The 20823-nt window shown below is 41.3% G+C and overlaps 2 protein-coding genes across 3 annotated transcripts; both read left to right on the top strand.

Moving 5' to 3' along the window:
• Nucleotides 1-100: 100 nt before the first annotated feature.
• LOC141905135 (fucose-1-phosphate guanylyltransferase-like) lies at nt 101-3478 on the top strand. Of its 2 annotated transcripts, none has more exons than XM_074793911.1 (4): nt 101-140; nt 740-842; nt 930-1094; nt 1480-3478. In XM_074793911.1, the coding sequence occupies exons 2-4, from the start codon at nt 767-769 to the stop codon at nt 2982-2984; spliced, it is 1746 nt and encodes a 581-aa protein (XP_074650012.1). In that variant the 5' UTR covers nt 101-140; nt 740-766; the 3' UTR covers nt 2985-3478. The 2 variants fall into 2 exon arrangements, with proteins under 2 accessions (XP_074650012.1, XP_074650013.1); XM_074793912.1 differs by lacking the exon at nt 101-140 and adding an exon at nt 149-199.
• Nucleotides 3479-5990: 2512 nt separating this feature from the next.
• On the top strand, nt 5991-19316 carry LOC141905134 (uncharacterized). The gene is made up of 4 exons (XM_074793909.1): nt 5991-6225; nt 7853-9320; nt 17345-17404; nt 18503-19316. Exons 1-4 carry the CDS (start codon nt 6094-6096, stop codon nt 18706-18708), a joined length of 1866 nt encoding a protein of 621 aa, XP_074650010.1. The 5' UTR covers nt 5991-6093; the 3' UTR covers nt 18709-19316.
• The last annotated feature ends 1507 nt before the right edge of the window (nt 19317-20823 follow it).

Genomic DNA, 20823 nt, shown 5'->3' with positions numbered 1-20823 from the left:
TTTGCGTTTTGACTGAGGTCGCTAAATGAGGTTTGTTCGTGGTCGCGGGACTCTTGAAGCTTTCGTCAGCAAATTCTCAAGAGAGTTCACTTCCGGTGTACTAAGTATCAACAGAGGTCATACGAATCTTGACAACAAGGGTAAAGTTTATACAAAATCGAAAAAAAACATACCTATTTGTGTAAAATGCTAAATTTGCGTAAAGAGAAATCGGTGCGATTCAAGAATAGGGGACTATAGCAATATATATGTAGTGATAGTAATCAATTAAGTAATAATATTAGTAATTGATAATGATAATGATATGATAGTAATGCAGTAATTAATGATGATTAGGGAACTAAACCTAACCCTAATCCTAACCACTAGTCCCCTATTCTTGAATCTTACCGAGAAGTTGAAATAAGTTCATTTAGTAGCTTGTGTAATGAATAAACCGATGAAAGCGTCCCAAAAACCCCGGCCCATCTCAAGTAGAGTAGAGAAAGGCCTGCAGTAAAAACCAAACAAAAACTAATCAAATTTACTTAGTATTTTATTTATTCGTCAAAAAAATAATGATAACGAATGATCGCGTTAAAATTTATTGTCGGGGTAATCAGTAACTTATCTGTGGAGGTTTGGTTTCACGTTTGGATATTTTCAACCCAAAATTTATGATAGCTTACTGCCGCCCAAAGGAGGCCTATGGAAACTACCTAAGTCTTCAGGTAATCCATAATTCTTCTTATAAATTCAGGTGCGGAGCATTGTTTAAAAGGAAAACATGACATCCATTATCAAGCACGATATTCATAGCCATATGCTGCATTTGTTTGAAGATTTTCGAGCATTTTTAAAAGGTAATTCACCTCATTTTACCGCCATTTTAGCACTTTATGTATGTAATGAATGATTAAGCCAAAATCAATAAATTTTCTCCGTTGAAGGAACGAAAGAAAATGTACCATTTTGGGATATAGTTGTCCTGACAACGGCTGATGAGGAACAAAAAATCGCCTATGAACTTCAACTACAGGATAAACGCATGAAGAAGGGCCTTCCAGAATCGTTGCAGTTTCATATTTTTGCTGATAAGCCAGCGATCAAATCAGGTAAATTTGTGTCCTTGCTACCCTTAAGTATCTTTTGAAAGCTTTCTATTTTATCTGCCTATATGCCTCACTTGTATTATCCTACGGCAAGTGTCCCAGCTTTTGCTTTTCACAACCAGCGTAACTAGCTTGATTAATCTTATAATTGTTCTTATTGAAAGATAATTTTTCATTGTTCTAAAAAAAATTTCATTGTACGAAAAGCAAAATCAAACAATTTTTCGAACACATGATTTACAGGCACTTTTTTATCAACAATTTAATCTCATTGTTTATACATGACACAAATCAAATCAAATCTGTTTGAAATAAAAAATGATTATGTGTGATTTTATTTGCCGTATGACATTTGTTTTTTTTAATCAGTGCGATTTTTTCTTTTCAGGAAATGGTGGAGCTACTATCAATAGCCTGGGCGCTTTATATGAAATCTATGGTGAACGAGTCTACGAAATGAAGATACTCATGATACACGCCGGTGGTAAGAGTCAGCGTTTACCCAGCGCTAGCGCGCTCGGTAAAATATTCACCGCTCTCCCGATCGGGGAGAAATTTACGCAAATGTTAGACTTGAAACTCGCGATATTCATGCCATTTGTAAAAAAGATGTCCGCGGGCGTGTTCGTCACCTGCGCGGATGACATCGTGCCTTACAGTCTAGACGCCGACGACGCGAATTGGTCGTTCGAAAACGAAGGTTTCACGGTCCTCGCTCATCCGTCGGTCGTCGAATTGGGTACGAAACACGGCGTTTACGTTTTAAAAGACGTCGATAAACTGAACGAAGATAAAGCGGTCGAGATGGTCGAATGTCTACGAGTACTACAGAAACCCGGCGTAGAATCGATGCGCGAAACGAACGCTATCGTTCGCGCTCCTAATTCCGACGTCGTTTACACGGATAGCGCGTTCTTTTTCGATCGGAAAATCGCGCGAGATTTCGTCGAATTCTACAAAACGAAAGGTCCCGTCGAATGCGAAATCGACGCGTACGGCGACTTCCTTCAAGCGCTCGGACCGAACTCGAATCGAGCTTACATCGAGAATGTGTCGAATGTTACGCGGTCTCATGATAATCTTCGTCGGACGCGCGACGCTCTTTACGACTTGCTCGAAGGGACAGCGATTAATGTCGTTTTGTTGAAGAATTCGAAGTTCTATCACATCGGCACGATGAAAGAATATATAGAGAATTTTACAGGTAATGATCAATTCGCGGCGGATATAGATCTGAATCGTGATAATTTCAATGCTTATACGGGTACTAGAACGAACTGCTCAGGCTGTATTATACATTCCTGTTTAACTGGAGATTCTGTGATAGCTGAAAGCAGCGTAGTCGAATTTTGTCATTTCAACTCGCCAGTCACTGTTGATGCCAATACAATTCTGAGTAACTGTGAAGTAACGAATAATGATGTCAATAGAATTCATATTCCTGGTCAGTGTTTCATGCATACTTTACCCGTGATTTCTAACAATCGCGTACATTATGTGACAATCGTACTAGAAATCGGGACGGACCTTAAAACTAAGATAAACCTAAACGATCCAAGTTGTATTTTATATTTGGGTCGTAGCCTTTTTGATTGGAGGGAAGATTTCGGCGAAATATTTCCCGAAGGTTCAGCTGGTTATTCGAGTTTATGGGAGGCTCGATTGTTTCCGGTTCGACCAACGATGACAGAGTCATTTCTGTTAGCGCTGTCGATTTGGATTAATTTCCGCGATGGCCGTCGCGATGAACTTCGTCTTGAAGGTGTCCCGCGTCTTTCGCTGGCCGACGTGCTGTGCGGGAAAGATGTGAAATCGATGTTGAGCTATAGACGCGAACTGTATGAAAAAATCAGTTCTTTACGATGTGAAAACGATCAAATACATGTAGCTTAGTCAGGGGCAGATCTAGAAAATTTGAAGGCGTAGGCCTAGTGCTTTAAATAGAAATTTATTGTCCTAGTGATCGTCCATAAATCTGTCTCCTCGAAAATCTTTCAAAATTGATGCGTTTAGAATGGTCTTGCCAGAATTTAGAATAATTGTCATGAAATTAATGCTAGGATTCAGGGGGCCCTCCAAACCTGCCCTTGTTGGGGATTTCAAATCGGCTGAATTCTACAGTCAATTCTGTATGGGCTTATCCCACACATATAGGCTTGGTTTCCGGTTGTTGTTGATCTGTTTCCTTTCAGTGGGATGTTGTTAATTATTAACTCAATATAACTTGATTAGTAAAAGTGCTTTTCACTGGTCACAGCTGTTTGTCTGATTTTCTCGAAAATTTATTTCATGTTTTTATAATTATTGTTAAGTAATCACCTAGACTATTTTTGATAATTCTATATTTTGATATAACAATTACTCAGCTATAAGCGGTGCTGCTCTCTATTGGTACATGTCTTAATTAATCCTCAATAAATTTATTATGAAATTTCAATGTGATATTTTTGTTGTCATCACTGCGGCATCATATTGACCCGATTTTTAAAGCTTTCATCGCCAGACATTATCAATCAGCGATTGAACCACGATGAAATCAAGAATTGTCAACAACTTCTATAAATCACGTAGACACGATGACTATTGATAAAACACTGTATCCGTGTGTTGAGACACGATAATGTAAAGAGAATCCCACAATAATAACGAAAAAATCGTCCAAAAATGTTACTGGAGCTATAGTAGTTTATTCGACGTTTCGACTATATTCTATTCCGGAATATGAATATTAGAATGTAATTGAAATTTCGAATAAACTACTGTAGGTTCAGTTACATTCTCGGACTGTTTTTCGTTATTCTTGTCGGATTCTCTTTACATCTCATAGACACGGTTCTGTGATTTTTCTGTGACACAGTTCGTGGGACCTTGGAGTAATCATTTGAAATGATCATTCAAATGATTACTCCAAGGTGGGACAACCGTACATGAAGGCCCAACGGGGAGTTGCCTCGATGCACGTTCTCAAATGCTCCAGAATCAATCCTTGTTTTCAACTTTTCGCCCTTCATAAGTGCTCGATTTTTTCCTCAGACGCCCGTTATTCTAGAACGACGACATTTCTATCGGTGACTGTTCAATAGCGGTGCCTAGAAAAACTGAGGGCGGTATCTGAGAATAAAAGGCGCAGTGCTGAATCGATCGTCTGCGCGCAATACCATCGAGCGCGTTATAGTAAGATGATCAACAATTCACGTCACAAACAACTAATTTTATAGAGGTGTATGATTTATTCGAGGAAGTTTCTTACAAAAGAAGTGGATACCGGATGCTTTGCAATGTGATCTGGAAAATATATACCTGAAACCGGGCTCGCTGAATTTATGTAATCGCTCGAAAATATCATTGGAAGAAAGACTAGAATGACCATTCGTTGCCTTGTTTTCATAGCTTGGCTCTTAGATAGAATAATTAATTAAAGAATTTGAAATATTGTCGCTAACTTGATTTTCTGAAACTGCGGTCTCAACTAATAGTCCTATTCATGGCCGAAATGTCAAATGTCTACAAGTTTGTTTTCAAAATCCGGTTTCTGTTTTTTTTAATGAGAGGCATCCAATGTTCTGAGATGTGATGCGTGATTACTGAAAGGGGACCCGCCCATTGAAGTTCGGGGTGCCTCTAAAAATTCTCAAACAAAGACTCAAACGCTCGTGGCAGTCTAATAGTATCCGCACCCAACATCGGAAAAAAATATGTCTAATTTTGAAAGTCTAGTAAGTGCGCAAGTTTCCTAGGCACCTAAATACGGTTTCCGTAACCGATCAGAGTGTTTAATGTGTTATTGCCGTTGGGTTTGACAGTTTTGTGAATGAAATTTCCTACTGCGGAGTAAGAATCCAATCGATTACTTCAGTTTATTTTGGAAGATGACATTCGTATCTTGTATGAACATCAAAAGTTATCGTAAATATGATATTATTGACGTATATTGATGTTATTTGCGTTGCTTCAATTTGACCCTGGGGAAGAAAATTAATATAACCACACCCTTAAAACGTAGCATGTATCTTATCGCTCACATTTTCGTTTACTATACTCTCTAACTGGGGTCCGGTTGGTTATGTTTTTTTTACCCGCAGTACGCAGTAGGCCATCCCCCAGCGGAAGAACGTTTCGGACTCTAAAAACGTTGGAGTGAAACGTTTTCCTCCTAGAGTCCTAAACGTTTCCCTCCTAGAGTCCATGGTTCTATAAAACGGTTGACCACGGGTTGGGGCAATGGTTGTAATTTGGGATTCGTATTCTAAGAGACCGGTCATAGATTTGACCGACAGAAAAGGTTCAAGGCAGCTCAAATCAGCCCCCGGGGCCTTATTGGGTTTGAGCCAAACAGTTATAGCGAATAACAACAGTCTCAGTGAGATATAGAGTGGTTGTCCGGAGAACCGCATGATGGTACCAATCCAGTAACCAGATTCTCTTAACAACAGTCTAATGACACGGAATCAATATTGAGCCCGGCGCAACGAGCCCGAACCACGATGATGGAAACTAAAGGCTACCGTATTGTGCTGCCACTACTATCACGTGGTATGATGTCATCATTGTTTTGCTGATGCGCATTTACTTATATTTTCACCTTAAACCGCTTTTTCATATAAATATATATAATATGCCAACATTGGGCGACCAAGATCGTAGAAACGTATGGATATCGAAGAAAATGAGCTGCCCGCAGATATTTTCGAGCGCCCTTATAGTCAGTCCCATTCATAAATTTGTCACTCATTAATATTCGGAAGCCTTCGGGCATGTTCGGCGGTTTCATTCATAAACTAACTGTCAATTTACATAACCGAGAATGGCGATCGCCGCTAAGCACCGCCCCTTTATTGCCTTATATGGGCGGCACTGAGTAGCTGGCTTCGAGAGTTCATTCATAAAATTGGAAGCCATCTGACGAGCAGCAAAGCGACCCGAGATCTCGATTCACGAAAGTTTATCGAATAAATCCGAATCAGAGACAGTTGTGAATTACTCTCTAAAGGTTGACGGTAACATGGCTGAGATGCTGTGCCTGGCGCCGGACGACTACAACGATGTTTTTGACGACCAAATCGTACCAGATCAAGACGATTGTTTTCTTCCACCGAACGAAGTCAGCAGCGCGATATCTGGGTCAGGATTTCAGGTAGGCGCAGTTTGATTATCTTCGAACATTTCAATCTGATATATGATAAATAAAATCTTGTTGGGAACGCATACAAATTATAACGATGTACCGGCCCATCAGGATTGATAAATAATGTCATATATTGCGTTGGGCTTGTAATCACTTACATTTTTTGTGTGCAACCTCTCTGTGCAAAACGGTTGGTAACACTATTTATGGGTTATGGGGCAATCTTGATATAGTCTGGAAATGGTTAAAATGCATACCATAGGTGACCTGGGGTTTGGCACGGACCTGGTTATGTTAAAGGACTCCTAAGTTACTGTTCACCGTATTGTTTTTGATAGTGGAGCCTTTTTAGCTCTACAAGTTGCTTGGTCCTTATTTTGAGTCGAATTGAACCCGGCCTTGATTTTGATACCTCTAGTTTAGCTCCGGTATTTCTTACTTAATGTCTTAGGTCTTTGAGAAGCCAGGACTACCGGTAGCCTAATTTGATCCAATCTTTCTACCTTTTGATAGGCTAAAAGAAATAAAAATGAAACCACATGATCTAGATTGAAATTATGGTACCGTACTGGTGTTACCGCCTATATTTTTTTTTTGATTTTTATGATAATTTTTGGTTAATTGTAGAAGTAAATTGTACATGCATTGCAAGCTTCATATTGTCAGTAACTAGATTAATCAGGCCTACCAGGTGCTATGAACTGCAGAGGCCCTTAAATCCCTAAATTTAACCAAGTCTGACTGCTGAATTTCCATCAATATCAATGATTCAATGGTAGTAGATTTAATGTGAACTTAAGAGTAATAATTCTGACTGATTGCTCCAAGATAGTCAGAAGGGATCGCACTTATTCTTGTACTATTTCCATGTGTAATATTTGAATAGTTGTAAAGTGTAATCGCAGATAAGATAAAAGTTAATATATAACTTAAATAACAAGTTCACCAAATAAGTTATTAATCGTTTTTATTTGCCGTCTTTTACATGAGGGCACAAATAGAATATTTTCCGAGCTTAGATTGTAAGCTATTTCTAAAAGGACGTATGTCGGGTTATTATACGAATGCGCTGATGCGTGGCCATCGGCAGCACCGTCATAAACCGAACTCGATTTACCTTGCGCTTTATTTGTTTCGAAATCATGTGTGTGTGTATGAAAATGCACAATAAACACAATATAAACGGACGTTCGCCGTTCAAAATTCGCTACGAGTTCTAAATAGAATTCTTTGAATCGGGCATACGTCGTCGCCGATCTTTCAGTAAAAATTGGCATAGCTTCGAAAACAGTCATTTTCATCGACAAAAAAAAGAGCACTTTTAAGTTCAAGAAATTTCGTCGATTCTACTGAACTACTTTGTAATAAGCCGAGAGAAAAGCAATTTAAGTTTATTTTTTTTTCTCAACTGGTCGATTCCAGTTTGGATAATGTTATCTGCATTGACGTTGAGACGATTGAAAATATTCCTTATCTTTTCTACGAACCCCGTCATTTTCTTATAATGATCAAGAGGTTTGGAATACCCGAAAATAGGCTGTTAGATGATCCGTACATCGGAACACTATTAACATTCCCCGATAAGATATCGAGCCGCGCCGAATTCAAAGATTGTTGTTTTCGTTTTTACTTGCAGACGAAAGCGGAATTGGATCAATATCTATTGACCCATCAACCGTTGCCGTCGCCGAGCTACAAGAAACCGCGACGCGAGAGCGCGTCGGTCGTCGACGAGTTTTTCAGCGATGACGCGCCCGCCGGAGAGTCGAATTTGAATTCTCGCGTGGTGCCGCGTCACCACCAGCACGGCCTGTACTTGTCGAAGAACTCGTTCCTGCGACTCGACCCGCTCGGCGAGAAAGCGCGCCGCGACAGTTCGGTGATCGTCGAGAACTTCTTCTTTCACGGCGAGAAGACGGTGAACTTCGAGAAGTACATGAGCCTGAATCGGCAGCCGTACGTACCGTCGCCATTGGCGACGCAGTCGTCGTCCGGTACGCAGTCACCGGTGCTCGGTAACCGGTTGCCGGTGACGTTAATCGGTAACCAATCGCCGCCTGTTCTCAGCGGTAACCAATCCCCGGTACTCGGCAGTAACGCCACTGATGTCGGTAACCAGTCCCCTAATCCCGGAAACCAATCGCCGGTTCTACGCCTGGAAAACAGATCGCCCGTTACCACGACCACATCCGGCGACATGATGCCGCTGTCATTGACCGTGCGCGATCGTTCCCGCAATAGCTCCCCGTTGACCATTTCAACGACGGCGACAAAGAGTTTGAATTCGACCCCGGCGAACTCTCCTCCGCCGCCGGCGCCACCTGGTGACAACATAGATAACGCGGGCGACGACGAGGACGGAGAAACGAAGCGGTCCATCGACACGCTGTGGGACGAGTTGCAGGACTGTTTGCCGGTTTACGACGTTTCCCAACAACGACGACGAGACAAAGACGACATCGAAACCAAGTCTACGCCTATGGACACCGACGACGGCATCGACGAAGTCGATTTCGATTTGAGTAAAGTTAAAACAGAACCCGGACTCGAATTGTCGCAGCAAATGAACGCGTGTCCATTTTCTGTTCCCGACATGTTAGAATGTAAACAAGAGAAAGTCGAGTCGTCGTTGTGCCAATTTTCGTCGGACTTTTCGGGCGATTGTAAACCGCCGAGTTCGTTGGGCGAAGTCGTGTCAACGTCGCGGAATCTCGTCTTGCCGAAACCGCGGTTAATCATCCCGCAGCCGCAGTCATCATCAGCGGCAACGACGCCGGGAATCAGTCCGTACTCGAGTCCGATCGCATACCCGGTCAGCGCTCCTTCGTTCTTACAGACGTGTCCTTCGAATTTACTGCCGCCGACGCCCCCTACGTCGCAGCCCGGCAGTCCCGACGGCAATCTGCCGCCCCCGCCGCCGTACCCGGGCCTCAACGCCAGGAAGAGTATGTTCGTTCTGGCCAGTAACGGACAGCCGGTGGAGATACCGCTGACGCCGTCCGGTATGCCGCGTCACACGCACCCCGGTTGCACGACGATCAAGTATAACAGACGTAACAATCCCGACCTAGAAAAACGCCGCATTCATTACTGCGACTTCCCAGGTAAGATTCGTTTATCTCAATCCGTTTTCAACTTTCTGTTGATTCCCGACCGTAGCTTGAGAAATACGCAATAGGAGTCAATTTTTAACATGTCTTGAGCTAGATGGACGTCTTGACTGCCTCCCCAAAAAAAATTTTAAAATGCTTAGATAAGACCTCTTGGCGATCTGTATTGATATTATGAAGGTTGAACAACACATTTAACATTATGTGGGTATAGTTGTGAGTGTAAGGTTTCTGCTTCATATTTCCTTAAGAATTATAAATGAGCGGTATCAAATGTATTGCGGGGGGGGGGGGGGGGTTCTTTTGGATTCGAAGCCTGCGCTATAGACCCGTTATTTCACGATTATAAAATCATTTTTACGTCGGCCACAAACTCTTCGCGTCTTCCGAGAAAATGTAGTCGGTAGTTGTAGAATTCGTGAACGCGTAGCGTAACGAAGCTACTATTTTCAAACATAGTAAGACTGCTAGTCACCGGTGAAGTATGTTCCGTTTTTTTTTTCGGTTGAAGTTAGTTTCGCCCGTTCGGAATTCGAAGGTTGCGTCAGTGGTCGGTGGTTGTTTTATGAGAACGTCGTTTCGAATCAGCCCCGACCGACTGTTATGTTAGGCATCTGTGCCATTCGGTTAATTAATTGTATAACGAAGAGAGCCATATGCTCGATGTACCTCTATATACTGGTGTACACTAAAACCGCCGATATATTTTTAATCGACGTAGGCCTATATGAACGTGTATTATATAGATCGATATGAAATTTCTAATCTGTTACACATCAGCTGAGGTTTACTATGCGCGGTGGCTGTAATGTATACGATAAGCGCGCGGGTCTCGAAGTCGACATTTTTTATGGCGCTCGAAAAAAGAAACCCTTTTAAGATAACGCGACAGCCAGCCACGACGACCTTCATTCATTCGTTTATCTTAGGAAATCGGTGCCATAAACTTGTGCGGAATTTTTTTCCGAAATTCGATTCGCGATTTCGTTGTATTGCGTCATGCTTCCTATGTGTAATGGTAGTCGTTGTATGCCGGCCGTGTATAGCCGGCGATAATTGTTTACTCCTCGCAGTGTTGTTAGCCGTTCTACACGGTCAAAGTCTAACTCGCTCGCTCTCTCTCGCGCGAGTACGAGGTAGAAGCCATTTCCGTGAAAATGACTCAGTAAGCATGAATGAACCGGGAACTACCCCGACACGCAGTACTAATCATGTGATCGAAATTATGAATGAAACCGACGCCTGATTGGCTAAGGATACATTCCTGTGTCATTGATAAAAACTTCGCCCGGTTCCATTCATAGATAGATAAAACTTGCCTCGTGATGATATTTTAAGTGGTTTGATATTTACCCTCGCGCCCCGATGATATCTGCTCCGACCGACCGCCGTATTTATTTAGGTTTCGTAGTTCAAACAATAACTCAGGGCGGACTACTGGAGGTTATTCGTCAGAGGGGTCGAAGTCTACATATCTCTACATATCGCTTACTAATACGACAAACAGAAAATGTAGTAGGCCTATGTATGAGTGACTTGACAGTGTTGACATCGGATTCCATTGTCGGGGCTTTTAAGACCACCAGTGTATAAGAACATCTCGTACCCGATCTAAGACCGGCCTTAAGATTTAAGACCGCGTTTGGACATTTACGATATTAGGAACCAGCCCCTTGAGGGGTTAGGCAGCTTTCGTGGATGCGTGTAAAAACCGATGATATCGTTGTTGTTGCGGTTTTCTAGTAGGCCCTAATTAGAACTGCTATCCGTAGTTTAATTGCGTACTCTTTTTTTTTTCCTCTTCGGTATTTATAGTTTTCCTGCTGGAGATAGAAAACCCCGATCCAACTGTTCTGTTCGTACAACGAAAGTACTTCCTTCCTCCGTGTTACTAGACTATATGGACTTTTCAGTATTCTGCCCGCATTTGATAAACCATTCAATAATCGCGGCGGTGTTGAATTCGAAACGTTCGGTCTTTTATTCGTTTCGCGCGTTGATAAATGCTATTTTCAATAGTTAATACGTTCCTGGATTTCGCGCGAATAAATGAATACCGAATGCGAAATTTAGCATTTTGCGCAAAATCGCCGAGGCACGTTAATTCGGCTGTTGGCGTTTATCCGATATGAATGATTGGTATTTTTTCGGCATAAAAAATCTCAACACGCCCCAGGTGGTGAATCGTCCTTAAAAATACCCGGGGTTTTCAGTATGCGCATATCGCTATAGATGTTTTAGCATCGGAAGACGAGAGGTTTACGCTCCGCTTTGTCGAATTCATAACCATTTAAGTAAAAGATGTTAATAATAGTATAGCAACACAGAATTCGACAATAGCGCACAAACGCTAGTCTTTCAGAATGCACTATAATATATTTGACCTCGATTCCTTGCGGGCCATTCACGCGCGGCGCCCGACGTTTCTTTATTTCAATTGAATCGCGGCCCGGTATTTTCGTCTCTGGATACTCGTAGCCGAGATCCAGTTGCTCGGCAACAACGACGACGGCGCCCCGAGTGATGGATGATTGTTGTACGAAATGAGGTCAATTATTGTCGAGACTACGGAGATTCGGCTTTGAATAGATGAATTTATTATCATAATAATCAGTTTGTGTCGGTGACAGCGGAAAAATCGAGCATTATTTATTACTTATGGTGTATCTCGGTCGTTCGTTCGTTCGTTGCTCAACGCCGTGTATCGAAATGGAATAATGATGTATATCATCCCCGGGGCTCGATTTCATTTGAAGTCCAAGGGTCACGACGCAACAATCGGCGAACACAACAGATCTCTATCTTTCATGTTTCCTAGTCAGAACGAACGGGGGATTGTTTTTTGAATCTTCTTCTCTTTGGTTTAAACGAAATCGCGATACACGTATACAGGGTCGAGGGGATTGTTTTTTTGGAAAAAATCAATCTAAATTCAAATTCAAATTCTCATCACAGCTATGCCTATGATAGTGCCCCTCTGACATCCAGAGCGGAAAAGTAACTAGACTGTAGATGTTCTGGTAGGCTAGTACATATGGTTCCCATAGTTATGGGAAATTGGGAAAACGCATGATATTCCCCTTTGTGGATTTCGATTAATTGTCGTCCAATCCGGAAAATATTTGTTAAATCATTTTACGCTTCACGTAGCAGCCTAGTTCCGTGATGTCGAATGCTAGCTCAAGGGCAACTATCTTCAGAAATCGCCTTTATCAAACCAGTTAAAATGTTCACTTCTCTGTAGTACAATGGGGCAATGGTGTAGGCCTATATTTATTATATGTTCATTTTAAAGAAGGCCCCATTTCCCCGTTCAGGAAAATTGCAAAATTACCCGCGAAATATTTCGGGAAAACTTAGGAAGCTGCTTTAACTATAACTGTGGGAACCATGACAGGTCGTGGCAGATGATTACTACTGTTTCACTTCACTGGATCTTCAGTAGAATGTGGACCGACTCTCGCCAGGAGGCGCCACAAAACACTGGGTTGAAAATCAGTTCATTTTTAATTAAATTTGAAATCAATGTTCAGGTTTCCAAATTCAAATATTTTGCTTTGTCGCTCAGTGTATAATTTCACAAAAAAATTGACATTCTTATGCGATACTCGAATTTAATTGAAATATAGAAGGAATTGAAGCGCGATATGCAGAGCAACAGGTGAACCTGGCCGTAGGAATCCTCACTTGTCACAGCCGCGTTGCCTGTACCCCGTCGATGAGCTAGATTTCAGACGGTAGCTACGCCTGCAGCCCTGCTATCACGCGTTGTAATTAAGCAGAATCTTCTCTTCTAATTGTTAATGTCTAATTAGTGTCATCGAAGTATGATTGAATCCGCCGATGAATTGTTACAACGATGATGATGACGACGATGAAACCTTTGATCCGCTCGTCCTCCCTCAATGGCGATATACATCTCCGGCCAATTAGTCGAATTTAATTGATTGTTAAACTCAGGGAAAGTGATCTCGAGAGAGAGAGAGAGAGAATCCGCGCTCGTGTCGGAAGTGGGCGCTCGATTCCTCAGAGGCGCTGCTCGATAATTAGTTTATGAACTTTTTCGAGAAAATGCGAAGGATTTACCTAAAATTAAATGCCGTAAGTGGATCTCCCGCTGCGTGTTATTAATTTCTAATATTAGGAAATACCGGTTATTCGCTGACATTTAACGCCTCGGTCCGAATTTGAATGGCATTGTTCATATCGTTGCCCCCTCCCTGACAGAAAAAGCGCATCGTTTGCGGCTGGCAAATTCTCGTAATATTTGCGTCGGTCGAGCGTCCTAGTGCCGTGGGTAGAGGATTGATGTATGCCCGCTATGGGAAATGCTAAATTTGAGGTACATCCTCCAGCGATCCGTCTCCTAAACAAAACGCCGTTTTCTGCTATTGAAATCTAAACGAACTCTAAACAGTTAAATGTCGCATAAATTAGACGGGATCTCGAAGACATAACTAACACGCGCGTAACGCCAAGGTTTCGGACTTTAATTCAACACGCAGACTTATCGAATGTGAAAACAAAGGCAAGAAGAACGAAGCCGGATACTTTATTTTTACCGTGATCGCTGTTTAAATAATCATAATACAGTCTACGAAATCCTAGAACAACCATCGCAATATTGTCTCCGACTCAAATTTTTTGCCCAACTTAGACAACAAATTATCGGTCCCAGTGAATTCGAGGCCAGAAATACAAGATGACAAGATGTATCGCATCTTGTATTTCTGGTCTATATATGATAATATATAGATATTTATATGATAATATATAGATATTTATATATATATATATTTTTGTATATGTAGAATTGTTATGACAACACCTTTGTGACGAAAGTGATTTTTCATACGGTGTGCTATTTTAGACGAATATAAATGCGCTAATAGATAAAGCGTTTTTCTTGATTAACATTTAACGAAAAACATGTCAATAATTCTAATCATCATTGATTGCGCCCGATCGATCGCGAACGCGCGCGCGCGCGCGTCAACCGGAGACGAGGTCCGCGCTGCTGAGACTTATTTTCGTAGCGCGCCCGCGTGAAAAAAACATGTCGTGACGCACCGAGGTGCGCTTTGTATCAATTCATTAATTGAAAACCGAATGCATTATTTTAGTACATCGTATCAATAGAATCAATTTGCACAATTGCGATAAGTAATTTATATATAGTGTATATATATATATATATATATATATACACCTATCGGTTAATGTGATTAGATTGTTTATTGCGTACCTATAAAAAGTAATATATCTGTGATACGGGCATCAGCTGGGTCCAAAGGCCCCCCTCCCTATTTTTTTGCCGAGATAACATTTTTCGCAACCTGGCCTAAGAAAGTCGCGCACGCATTCAGTAGCAAACTTTTGCTGGTCATTTTGTTCTCTTAGAAAGTGATCTATTTTTTTTAAATTTTCTGAAGGGACTACCGGGAGGGCCGCCAAATCCCAATCACCCCTATCCCCCCTCCACGTATGAGGCTACGCACCTATGGTGTTCGCGGTCATGCACAACTACATGCGCACAACTAGACCTCGCATGTTTTGCCCCCCTATTCAAAATTCTTCGGCGTTGTGTATTATTTCAAAATATTTGTTCACTTTCTATCGTAATTGATTAGCTAAACGAATACTGATTCTGAATATTCTGAACGAAATCGAGACATAATTTTTATCTGCGAACGCCTGAAATATTCGCGGCGCGTTGTTTGTTATGAAATATCACTAAGCGACCGAATCTGGAAAATTATGATTGTTGTTGTCACTTATTCCATCAGCGCTTTTCTAACGAAATTACCAATCATCTTTCGTTTTGAGTTCGGTTTTTTTTTTCGTGCTCATGATTTGTGTGCATATTATCTTTATCGTTTCGACCGACTACGACACAACAGGGGTATTATAATGAAAATCGTTTTGACCTAGATGCATAACGACTGACCCAATATTCGTCGAATTTCCATTTTGTTAAGCACTCACCTTCTCCGAGGGTCTTTACAAGCGCAACCGGGGCATGTGTACACATATTTATTCGTCCATTTTGTTTTAAAAAATCCTATAAATCAGGAAAATTTGTTGAGATCGATAGAGCGCGCATAAGATCAAAGAGTTTTCGTCTATGTCTTACGTATTTGACTGTGTTAATTGATTGGATTAGTAGATCAAATCCGGGGGGGGGGGAATAGTCGGGGAAGAAGCAAGTGACATAGAAGTGGCCACCCTGCATCTGTTCGTCTCCGCTAAAAGATTCTGAAAATGAACGGTGCGAAACGTAGCATCATAATTCGAACGCATTTATCTTTATTTGTTGAAACCCTTTCCGCAAAGCGTTCATTCATGAAAGCAACGAACGAACGAACGAACGAATGATCCAGCGTGCACACACGCTGTACAGATCTCCGCCGCCGTTCTGGTTGTTGATAGTTGATACGTTCCAGTCTATCGTCTGTTGCTACCATGGCAACGGAAATCATCACCTACCTATATATGATTAGTACGCCGCCGTTCGTAGTTGTCGAAGTGAAAAATGTTTTTCGAAATTTTTTTTTTCGTAAATGAAAAAAAAAAACCCGACCGATACTAGGACGCGGGCTCGTGGACGCAGGCTCGTCATCGCTAGGCGTGAATCCGCGTTGTGGCGGGTGAAGGTAGCGGCGCCGTGTTTACCGCGATCGAGATCGGAAGGGACTGTTTCCCTTGAAATCCGCTTTATTGCCATATCTACTTTCGAAATGAAAAAGATTTTTTCGAAATTTTTGTTTTGAAAGGGAAAACCGGGCATCACCTCTAGGCATTCATCTGCTTTGTGGCGGGAGAAGGTGGCGCTGTTTTTACTGTGATTTGAAGGGATAGTTTCCCTCGAAATACGCTTAAATGCCATGTCTACGGTCTCAATTGTTTCTCAAAATAATGCGCAAATTTGCTAAGTACTGTTTCCTGCTCACTCTCAATTTACACGACTTACGAAGCACTTTATTTATTATCAGTATCTAGTGTCAAAAATCCTGGTGTCAAAATTCCTGGTTTGTCCGATCCCAATTTTCAGTATCCCGGCAACGAAACAAAACACCTCAGGGACACCGCGATACTGTCAAAATCAGGTCCCGAGCCGAAGGGAGAGCTTGTCGTAACGCGTAAACACCGAGTAGATATCAAATGCGTTTCTCGTTTCGCGTGTTTCTTGCTGTATGCGTATTTGGCTATTGCAGTCGGGTCTGATGGCGTATTGCGCCGTATCACACGCACCTTCTGTGGTAGTAGCAGCATGAAAACCCTATTCTCGAATGACTATACTCTAGCGGCGTCGGTTGCAGACGTAGGCGGTCGGAGCCTGAACCGACGGGTACTGGGCCTATCATTGCTAAAACGGGTTCATTTTAGCTGCTATTGATGTTTTCATGTGAGTGATAGAGTGAGTGTGAGTGTGAGTGTGAGTGTGAGTGTGAGTACTGTTGTTGTTGTTGTTGAATGAAGGTTTCCATAAATTATGCTGATAGACTGACGCCGAGTTATTGAGTTATTTATAAATCCAGCGTTCCGTGCCATTCACAATTTTCTCCGGCGAATATAAATGAGACCTACGGTGACATCTGGTGCTAGAGTTGAACATTTCACAATGCCCTAGTTTTATTTTCAGTTTGACAAAATTCCAGATCACCTAGATCACCTAGACCCAGTGGCACAGTAGTAGCTTAAAGTGGCCTTAAATCTTAAGTTTGGTCTTAAGTTGTTAGATTGACTATAGAACTAAGTTGGTCTTAGACTGGTCTTAAGTTTAAGCCATGACTACGCAACCGGTCCATGTCGATTATCTTGCGATATAAGTTATAAAAAAAAGGTTGAACAATTTTTTAAGAAATTATCAAAATATTTTCATCGGCACCGCCGCGGTTAAAAGGTGCTTATAGGATACGGTTGAAATGTCTATCTATTTTGATAACGTTTATGCGAAAAAGGTCTCCGCGTATTCTCTTCATATTCACTGATGAATTTCTCGATTTTGTATATTGCAGGTTGTTTAAAGGCTTACACGAAAAGTTCACATTTGAAAGCTCACCAGCGCATTCATACAGGTAAAGAAGGCGTTTACTGTTTAAATGTCACACATGATATAAATATACATGATATTGAGTCGTGGAACGTTCACTTTTGTGAAAATCAAAAAAGAAAGGAATTTCTGGTAGCGGGAGGTATAATTTCTGTATCCTGTCATTCGAACACACTTGGATTTGGCCCTGATGTATATATGTATTACATGCGAGATAAATATACTAAACATACTAAACAGCCATTGACCAACTTTTATGGCTCTCATTCTCCAATTGTCTTGAATATTTAACCACCTTCGTACATGTACTCGTTGTTGGCGTATACAAATACATATCAGTCAGCGGTGATCAATAAGCATAAGGTAGCAATTCTTGGTGGCCTCGTTTTAGCATAATAGATTAACTAATCTGCGGATTAGCATCATCCATTCTTCTAGTTAATCCATTCCACAGATTTGATTAAATGCTTAAACATCGGTTATACAATATGACCCCTCCATCCCAGAGATGATATAGACCTATATGAATGAATTTTAACTGAATTAGTATTTGTTGTATTAGGATATTAGACAACCATCCGGTTTGCTAGATAGATACTGTATCTAGTGTTTAACAATTGAATATCCGATCTTAGTTCATTAATGTGATGAAATATACGATTATGTTATCTTCTAATCATGTGGACCAATATGCACAGCCGAAACCTGAACCTTTTCCCAGTTCATATTTGTTATACTTGTGACGTAAGATTTTGCGCGCGGTAATCAGTTTTTATTCAGGGGTGTATCTAGGAAAATTGGGTCGAGAAGAAAAGAAAAGGCATATCTCGATAAAGCAGCCATGTCAAAGGCCCCTAATGGGGGTCCTATCCTCGGTTTTAGATATCTTTGAATGAATACACCTGAAAAGTTGGAATTTGCGAGAGGATGAGCGTCATATGATTTTCAGGTTTTACAATACCTGTCTTAACGAAAAGGGCAACCTTTATGGGAAGACAGGACCGGGACCCTCGAAATCACCCCTACATCATTCACCCCTGTTATCGGCAATGAACTGATTAAACATTTTCTAATGTTTCGCTGAATGTTTTAAACAACGGTTTCATGTTTTTGTATTCTCCAGGTGAAAAGCCGTATCGATGTCATTTCCCGACGTGTCAGTGGCGTTTCGCGCGCTCCGACGAACTGACTCGTCACATCCGCAAGCACACCGGCGCGAAGCCGTTCCGCTGTCAAATCTGCGACCGATGTTTCGCGCGTTCCGACCACCTCGCGTTGCACAACAAACGACACGAGCCGAAGAATTCGTCGTCGTCGACGGCGAAGTGAACGCGGTCGCGACGCGGCGGCGCGAAACCCGGTGGTTAGAAAATAATGTCATCGACGACGACGACGATGATGATGATGATAATGACGATGATGAGATCTCATATATTGATAATGATAGCGTCTGCAGAGGTTATTGTTGTGATATTGGACGGTTCGAAGTTACTCCGATCTTTTTGAACTGTGTGGTGCAGTTTTTACGGCAGAGACGTCGCTACGACTAGATTCGCGCGTATCGAAAATTGAATCCGATCTTCGTTTTTGAGAAATGCCGGGCCCGCGCGATAATTAAACATTCGTAGGAGTCCCGGATCGATGTAGAGAATATTTTCGTACGTGTTGCATTTGAAACGGCTCGGGCGTCGGAAGAAGTTTTCGCGGAACGACGAGTACCTAGAGCTCCGGAGAGACGACAGCAGGGGGAAGCACGCGGTTTACCCATTAAAACCGGTTGTGCATTTTTTTCGTGTGGCGTTCTAAAATCTTCTTTGAATATATCGTCGTAAGGTTTAGTTAATACTCTATATTTAAGTGAATACTCGTCTCCTCCTCCGTGTTTGCGCACACTTAACTCCAACCGTACATTCACGATGTATACATATATATATATATATATATATATATATATATAGTGTATATGTACAGGTATCTAGATACATTGTTTTACATGTATACCTCACCCACAGACAGTTTTTAAACGCCTTCCACTTGGTTTCGAACTGTATACACCGATTTCAACGTTTACACATTGTTATTTCATAGAAAACTTGACCGAATAATATGTATAAATATATATGTGCTATAAATCTCTTCTTTTTTTTTTTAAACACCTTATTAGTTCTATTTTAATCCGCGTTTTAGTTGTCGTTTATTGATTAAGTCGGGATTCGAACTTTTAATAATAGACTACCGGTATACTATATATTATGAATATCTATGACTTGTATGTCGACCTCTGATGATATTTCGTGATCAGTTCTATTCGTTGACTCTTATAAGAGAAGGAAGATTGTCGTAGTTGCCAAATTATCTAGCTAGAATTTATAAGTAGACTATTGTATTATTTCTTGATTGATATTTAAGGAAATGTTTAATCGAAGCCCTAACTGGTCTACGCATGATACACCAAATATCATTTTTTTTCGCGAAGATTATTCAAATGGGAGGGTTTTTATGGCGCGGAATTTTTGACTAGTTCGTAATACGTCGTTTCGAGTTATATCTACGAACGAAGGGTTTTTCTATGTATATGCGTATTTGTAAAACTTATTCGTGTAGTTTAAAACTTATTGTGACGATGTCATCATCGTCGTATTATTTAAACGGGCGTCCGATTGGGTATTACGTGTAAAATGTATGACTTTGAATTGGCAGTGGTACTGATCACTTTATTATACACACTAAACAACACCGAGAGCTGTCATACGTACAATTTGTGATATCGATTCTTATTTGTTTTCGTGTATTATTCGTCGCAGCTGCACAAACTGACGTCACGCAACGCGGCGCAGCAATGTTGTCTTTCTTCAATCTTCCATCATCCGAATTCCTGAAAATCTCTCGCAAATATAGCGCCGACGACGACGACGTCAACGCTTATGAGGGGTCTTAGATTGCTTAGGACGTTAGGCGATTAGGACCTGCGAAGGACCTTTAACGTCGTTAGGTGTAATAACCACTCGTTGGACTGGGGCCATTTCTGATGTGCTGATTAGTTTGTAATACACGTGCCTCCACAAATACCAAAATACTACGATATGTTGTTTACGCCGTAGGATAATCTAGCCGGTATCGGGAGTTTTGACACTCGGCCAAAAAAAACCGACAATGTTTTTCTATGATTTTCTAAGATGATTTCTCATTTTCGTACATTTTCTAAACTACGACGCGCTCAGTGATATATAGTAATATATTATGTATATCAAGGGCCTAAGGCAGCTTGTTGTAGCGCGATATATAAATTGAACACTACTACTACAAAAAAAAAAATAATAATAATCTCGAGGATCTTTTTTGATATATGTTCGGTAACGTAGCGCGGTAGAACGATGAACGCGTCGTCACTAAAAATGTGGTTACAGTGTGACTATTGTTAGTTGGATATCACTTTAAAAGTGC

This window comes from Tubulanus polymorphus, chromosome 5 (genome assembly GCF_964204645.1).
Source record: "Tubulanus polymorphus chromosome 5, tnTubPoly1.2, whole genome shotgun sequence".
NCBI classification, from domain to species: Eukaryota; Metazoa; Nemertea; class Palaeonemertea; order Tubulaniformes; family Tubulanidae; genus Tubulanus; species Tubulanus polymorphus.
The sequence above is the reverse complement of the archived record's forward strand: the minus strand, read 5'-3'. Positions and strand labels throughout refer to the sequence as shown.